The sequence below is a fragment of the Fulmarus glacialis genome, unplaced genomic scaffold, assembly GCF_000690835.1.
Source record: "Fulmarus glacialis isolate BGI_N327 unplaced genomic scaffold, ASM69083v1 scaffold4245, whole genome shotgun sequence".
Lineage (NCBI taxonomy): Eukaryota > Metazoa > Chordata > Aves > Procellariiformes > Procellariidae > Fulmarus > Fulmarus glacialis.
In genome coordinates, this window is record NW_009211014.1 from 39,033 (window position 1) to 47,118 (window position 8,086).

General features: G+C 40.1%; 1 protein-coding gene across 2 annotated transcripts in view; it reads left to right on the plus strand.

Annotated features, from left to right (window-relative positions):
- Nucleotides 1-474, plus strand: part of GABRR1 (gamma-aminobutyric acid (GABA) A receptor, rho 1) — a 30,687-nt gene extending 30,213 nt beyond the window's left edge. For both annotated transcript variants that reach the window (XM_009577351.1, XM_009577352.1), the window contains one exon: nucleotides 187-474. In XM_009577351.1, coding sequence (XP_009575646.1) covers nucleotides 187-474 — 288 coding nt within the window. The remainder of the gene's footprint in view (nucleotides 1-186) is intronic.
- The last annotated feature ends 7,612 nt before the right edge of the window (nucleotides 475-8,086 follow it).

Here is an 8,086-nt window from a genome sequence, read left to right on the forward strand (position 1 = left end):
GTCTCGCAGACACGAAAATGGAGAAGCAAAAAGCTGCTGCCCAGCTCCATCCTCTTGTTCTCCCTTTTGTGTCCCAGCAGCCTGAATTCCCCAGGCTTGTCCCCTCCTCTGCTTTTGTAAGGAGAAAAGGGATGTCTCTGTATATCTGGACACACAAAACCATCCTGCGCTTACCTGTGTCCACAGCTTCCCTGTGCGTGCAGTCTACCTCAGCCTCGGCCCATGATGATGGACGGCAGTTACAACGACGGGGATGTGAACGAACTGGGGCACTACGTGTCCGAGAACGGAGATAAACAAGACCGAATGATGGTGCAGCTGGCGCTGGGGTCTGAGAGGGGCTCAGGCAGGAGGAAAAACCAGAGATACGTCAGCATGCGGATAGACACTCATGCCATCGACAAGTACTCCAGGATAATATTCCCTGGTGCATACATTCTATTTAATTTGATATACTGGTCCATTTTTTCATAAATATACGTAACCTCTGCAGTCACAGAGCATTGTGACATTAAATGAAAGTACCGTCTCATAGGCTAACAGAAAGAAAATCGAGAATTGTTTTAATTGGAAGGAAGATTGATTTTTTTTCCAGGATTTTTATTTTATTAGATGCAACTCATCTGTGGCATAAATGATTGTGCAAGTTTCACATTTCAGCAAAATATAGGATATACAATCTAAAATTTTATATTTATTTAAAGCTGTGCTATGTTCCTTCTTGTGCCTCACAGGCCACTGTAAACTATTTTAACAAGTGACTATAATTGCCGGTTGCTTATATATGGTGCATCCTCCATCTGTGCCCCTGAGATCCTAATTCTATAAGTACCTGAGTGCATGCGTACATCTCTCAACTCCGCAGACTTATCACGTTCAATACCAATAAATACAAAGAATATGCAAATACTTGCATGTTGGCAGGATGAGGTCAGAAATGGTCACTACAAACACAAAATATCCAGGACCGGGAAACACTTTGGCAAGGTTATTGCTGGCTAAAGCTTGCTTACACTGCTAAATGCATGCTGCCCCAGCAGTACTGCACTGACAGGTCCATGTAGGAATACTTTCAGATCTGTGCTTTGTCTCGATCATATTTAAAACAAAGAAATCTTTCCAAGTTGTTTTGACTATCTTTTTAAAATATGACTTGCAATGTACACTTACTAAGGAACGAACAAAAGCTGGACTTTCTGCTATGCTAACCAAATCCCCTGGGAAACACAGGAGCTCTCCTTGGATCTGTTTATTCGAGTCACTGGGAGTTTTGCTCCTGAGTTTCCTGGGAGATAACACAGGTTTCTTTACCAAATGATCCAGTGAAGACAATCAGGTGTCTACAAAAAGACTAAAACTACTATAGGAGAAGCCACTTCTCTCTGAGACAGTCTGGGCGTTACTGGTCTGTACAGCCTGAGAACCCGTTGCAGCCTGTAACTTCTTGTCCCTGCTAAAGCCACTGGTAATTGAACTCGCTTCCAGGAAAAGCCTAGTCCATCCATTTTTAGTAAAAGCAAAATAGAAAGGTGATCAACAGGTGACAAAGTAGTTGTAAGGACTTTATATCTGACGTACTAAAGATACCATGCCAAAAACTTTGGAATGGAGTAAAAAGAAGATTCTACCATGAGACAGCAGCTCCGTTGCAGACCCAGGTACCTCTAACCGACTCTGCTTTCATACTGCACCCACCCCCCCGGCACCCTGCAGCCCACCGTGCCCTTAGAGCAGGCTCAGCACCTTCCAGGGCAGGAGCAAGGAGACACAGCTGGAGCTGGGGGCACTCGGCATTGACTTAAGTCGCAGCTCTCCATCACAGTTTCTGCAGAGCAGCCAACCAGCATAAACACTCTGTATGGAAAAGGCAAAATTTGTAATGCAGAAGTAATAAAATATTTCAGGAAAACCAGAATCGGTTGAATGGAATCAGGGGCCTTTGCAATAACAGGAGCACGAAAGGTGTCTCAGAAAGTGAGGTCGTTCAGTTGGTCTGCTGCCGTGTGTTATCCACCCACAATCACAAAGGTAATTGAGGGTTTGGATTAACAGGACTTCAAACACATGCATGATGTTGCACACAATTACGAAATTCATTATTCCCTGCACAGCAGATGCTGGTGTCTTTTACAGGTGTAGCTGCTCTGAGAATTGGACCAAAGCAGTTGTGTCTCCAAAATGAAAGTGAATCTTCTTACATGAAATCTGCCCTGGGCTGACTGATCTGCCGCCCTATGCATCAAGCTCATGACACAGACATCGCAGTGTTTGAACACTGCTGATTGTTGCTTTAATTTCCTATGTAAATAAATGTCATGTAAACATACTCAGCATTTCTTACAACTGCTAAAATCATGACCTGCAAAACTACCTACACTCATCTTGCACTTACAGCCTACGCTCCATAGGTAAGGCAACGAAACCACAAAAGCTAAAATCAGTAAAAGACACACCCCCTCATAAGAGAGTTGTACTACTCATTTCTACATAGATTTTTTTTTCACATACACATACTATCTTAGCTTTGTTTTATCAAGTTTCCTTCATATCATATTATTCTCCAGTGAGGTTTTTTCAAGAGATTAAAAAATACATATTTTCTTAAACGATAAACACTTCAGTCAGATGAAGGTAGAAAGGTCCCTCTGGCAAAAGCAGATGAAAGGCTGGCTACCAGGTTTGGCCACCCTACCTTATTCCGATGGCACCTTCCCCCACAAATAGCTCCAAGATTTCTTGGGCACTACTTGCACAGGAATGTATTTAGATCCTCAGCATTGTAAGAACCCATTTCTTTCTACAAATTTCTTTCTACAGTTATAAGAATAGCATGAACAGGAATAATAGTAAGCTCTCCAGCTTCATAAGAAGTCTAATGCTATGTAGTTTGCTGCAGTACTGTAGATTCCTTTATAAACTCGTTAATCTCATACTACATACATTCTGTGGCATCTGACCAGTATATTAAGGGAGATTTTGAAGATACAAATGGGAGCTGGACTTTCGAATTCCCTGGCTTTCAGTGGAAGACTGGTTTCTAACTTCCCATGTGATTTTGAAAGTTTCCCTTCCAGCACGTCTTCCTAGACAGATTCCCCGACCTCCATGTTTGGATTTACATTGTTAATTCACTAATGGTTTATTTGGAATACTCTAGTGCCTTTTCAGTCTTATATAAATGTGTATATAGATGTATTCTATAAGCACAGGATATGTCATATACAGCCAGTGCTTGCTATCAACAACTGTACTCATTAAACATATTTACATACACAGTTTTTTGGCTTTTAACCTTCCAGTGTATGGTTTTTGTACCCAATCATTAACACTCTGCTCCTTTCCATTTCCACAACAAATCAGAGCAATTTGTTTGGTTTTGTCTATTTCTAGAAACACTCAAAATCACAATAAAACTTCACATTTGTACAGAATTGTGTATTTTCTACCTTCAAAAGAATGATCTCCATGAGTTTATACATGTACGTATAAACTTTTGCTCAGGACCTGCTCCAGTCAAATACCAAATGTCCTTAAATCATGTGATGCTGGTAGGGCTGGAGAGCCCTGGGATTTCACAGGCAGGGCTCTAATTAAGAAGCCTGCAGGCAAACTCAAAATCACAGAGAAGATGACGTTAAGCTTTCCACCCCAGACTGTGTATGTTACAGTCCTCATTCTTCTTCCTTAGGGTGATACTTTGCAATATAATTCAGACCAATTTCTTGGAGGTTAATCCAAAGCCCAGCCTGGGATGATGCTGTTTTTAGAAGTTGAAGTGTATTGGCAGGTCTGTGTGGATCATGGATAGACAAAGTTCTGCCTGTGAGCATGTCTAGATTAAGAGCTTTGGAGGCTGAAGTCTTTAATAGTCTTTAAGGATGCTGATAATTAGTGATAGGGTGAAGCAGCCAGAAGGCAAGCTTCAGTCAGAAACAGATAGAATAGTGAGAAGCCATGAAGAAAGATCAATGATCTCTTTTCTTCCCCAGTAAAAGGATATTCTCACAATAATCAAATCATTAAATGTCTCTCCTCCTACATGTTCCATGCCTGAGCAAGTGATTCTCTCGGTACAAAACAGATCCAAATTCCCTGCAAGCCCTGATGAGCAGGTAGAAGCCCCTGGGACTCCCCTTTCCTGCGCTCGCCCCTATGGCAGCATAGTATTTGATGGAGCACTGAAGCAGCAGCAATGAGAAATGAAAAGCAACTGAGTCCACCTGTTCCACACGTTCCACGATGGGACACAACTAGCTCGGTGGCAGTGCAATGCGGGGGGACCGTCAGGCGCTGAAACAAATCCGTGAAAGCTGAATAAATTGTAGAGTGTGAAGCATGTTTTGGTCTCCAAAAACTGGAAATATGTATCAACAAATTACAACTTCTGATGAATTTTAAGTACTTATCAAACAGTTGTCATGGAACAAGACTCCAGCACTGTAATTCTGGTGAACATGCACTACATTTGTGTGCTTTTATTCTTCCATGGGGTCTTGAGAAGCTAAGAAGAAATAAGCCAGTATTACATTTGAGACTAGACAGCTGAAAAGATAACTTTGCGTAGGTACTCTAGAGCAATCATAAATGACAGCACTGTGTAACAGCGTATAGCTTATGGCTGTTAAGACTATCCACAACCATGTGGACTTCATTCTTTCCTAGGGCTGAGGCATTTGGCTTCTCACTACTTTTAAATAAGGAAGTTCACATGCAGTTGTGGTTGAGAAAAATCCTTGAGGATTTTGTCAGATACTTCTGGCTTCCATTAGCATCTAAAGAAAGCTAAAACAGCAGCAATCTTACCCACCTTTGGCTGAGTAGAGAATTTGGGTAAGAACTCTTAAAGAGGGATGCACTTCTGTATCCTTCATAAAACCACCAGAATCTTGCGTGGCAGTTACGGAACAGTGGCACAGAGCCATGCTGCAATCTCGCCAGGCTGTAGAAAGGAGGTGAGGTGACAGCACTAATAAAACCACCACCACGTGGATGCCAGCAGCAGTCAGCCAGCCAGGCTGGCGGACAAAGGCTCTGTGGAGGGCTGCTACTTTCTGGACCAGGAAATAGTAAACCTTAGGGAAAAAGAGGAAATCATGTATACCGACTTTGTCTTTATTTTAAAATGATTTAATCCAAATACTTTGCTCTAAATAAAAATCTGTTTTAAAGAATGCTGTTAGAAAGTTATGAGAAGACCACTTTTAATGAATACTAGACAAAGACTTATTCCCACAGCTAATGTGTTTTGACTCTTATTCACAGGAGCAGAATCTTGCTCTCTGTGGTACGGAGCATTCAGGCAATGGGAACTAAATAATTATGGAAATATGATTCACAAGAATATAAAGCTGCTCCCCACTTACTGTTTGAAGAAAGGCTGCTGGACCCTTCTACACCACATAGCTTAGCACGCGGGTTGCAAGTTCTCTCCTTCAAAGCTTTTCATGAAAAGAAATCCATTGAATTTCATAGGGTTTTTTAAATTTTTTTTAAATTTTTGTTTTAAGCCAGGCATATTTTTCACTCAAGTTCTAGGACAGGTATTAAATAAGGAAACACTGTAGCTTGGTAGGCTGGCAGAGGCTTTAAATTCTTCACAAAGTCTGAACATAATCACCTCATCCTTAAACAGCTGTGATTTGCTACCAGCTGTTCAGAATCATGTCAGCAATTATAGTTTATTACCTACACATTCTGACTGATTGCTAGAAGTACTGTTCTTGACAAATATTCCAATATTCTTAAATTACAAACAGCTTGGGGAAGACTGCAGTTAGGGTAACTTAAAAACCATGCCAGATATTTTCATATACATGTGATTTACGAGCACAAATTACTGAAAATCAAAGTGAGTTTTATTCCCACAGGGAATAAATTTATCTCATATATAGTATCATTGTGATAGTAAAATCCTAACTTTAAATCCCAAACTGCTTTAGTTCTGGACCTTAAGAACGTTCTGAGACACAAATCAGAATTAACTTGCCTGGGGACATTGGAAAGCCTCTATCCTTGGAGGCTTCCAGGATTCAGCAAATGAAGCCAAGCTCACCTGATCTAGTGTGGGTAATGATCCCACTTCAAGCTGGAGGCTGGACCAGGTTTAGACTAACAGAGATCCTCCAGAGAGCCCTCCTAAGCACCATTCCTATTATTCTATGAATTCTAACATGTTTTAGTAGTTAAAACAGCCCTAAGATTATAAAGACTACCATTAAATATTGTATTTGAAAAGGATTAACCCTCACAAAAAAACTGGAAATGGAAAGCTTAAAACACCCTCACTCTTACATAATCATACCAAACTGGGGGGTGGGGGGGAAGGGAATCAAACACACTATTCAAATGAAGTCATGCAGCATCCCAATCTTAATCAAAGGACAAGAAAATTCAGTCACAATTAAATTGCTTTATTGATATCTACTCATCTTTAATCAGAACTTCAGTTTCATTTTAATTCCAGCAATGATTATAACAAAATTAAGACATGCTTTTAGTGCAGACATGTTTAATTAAATGATCTTGGACATGATGCAGCCAACAGCCAGCTAAGTCTGGACAAAGAGAACAGAGAAGGCTTCAGTAATGCACATCACGTAGGAAACAAAACAACACAGCATGTATTGCTATCACTGGGATCCCAACACTCCATGTTAAAAACAGCAAAGCAAGAAGTTAAGCAGTTCATGCAGGAGAAAATGAAAAGCCACATATGCTAAGGAAATTCATAAACTAACTTGTTAACCCAGTAGAACTTAATGAATTGTAATTGCGTCTGAGAACTGGCAAGGCAGGGTTTAAATAAAACGTTAAGGAGAAAGTTCCTTTGACAAACCTTGGACCAAATTTCAGTTGGATTTAGTATCCAACTCACTACCCTGGACATACCTATAGCTCAGAGTCCAACCCTCATCTGTCAAAACTGCCTGCTAATGAAAGTAAGGATACTGGTGGAATTAAGGACCATCTTGTAACCTGGAATACTTACGATCATGCTCAACTCTTCAAATAACTGGCTTGTAATACAAAACAAACTCCTTTAATTTGCCTCTAGTTCTTACAGAAACAGATAAACAGTTACTTCCTTTTTCTAAAGACACTGAGCATTTAATATATTAACAGATAATCTGTGTCCTAGTACTACAAGAACAGAGGCTGAAGTATCAGGAAGTCTAAAAACTTCCTGATAGTCAAATTATGTTGTCTACACTGTCTACATGACATACAAACAGAAGCCAGCCTAGTCACACTTTTTTCCTTCTAAAAAGGAAAAGTCTCAATAGAATTCTTAAATAGCAGCTGGAGGTCTGTGTTAAAGAGTGCACAGAAATGCAGAGGAAGTGCACAGTTAAACCAAGATAAGGAATCTGTTTTTTCCAAAATTAGAAATTGAATATAGAAATTAATAAAATACAAATTCCGATTAGAATTCTAGAGTTTACCATTTAGAGACTGGTGCTGTTAAAAACAAGGTTTCTGAAATTATTTTGGATATTCTGACTTCCTGGGGAATACAGTTTGCCTGACTTCTTTTCAAAAGCTTACTATAATACCTGTACTTAGGAAAATGTTAACCAGTAAGCTGCTTTTTCACTCAGTCTGTTTATTGACTCAGCAATTTGTATCAAAACAAAAGATTAGTTCCTTCTCCATGTATTCATGTCTTCCTTTAACAAGTGAATTTAAAAAAATTCCTAACAGGTTTGGACATACAGACCACCACCTAGATAAAATTTGCAACATTAATGGCTCTGGGAAGCAAAATAACAAGGATTACACAGACTAACCACACAACACGCAGAAAGGACAACTAGCAAGACTTTACACATCTGCTGCTTAGGATATGGAACAAACAGGTCTGAGAAGCCAGTTACTGCACAAGCAATCCTCAGTGCAAGCTTCTCAGAGCTTACTACCGGGCTTTGCACACAACCAGTTTAAGGTTACCTTCATTTACTGCTTCACGGTACCATGCTTGCATCTTCGTGAAAAAGATTTCCACCGGTTTAGCTAAATTTATACACATCCTTCAGATCAGTTAAGCTAGTGCAACACCTTATGTGGACACTTATATTGCCTTAGAGTA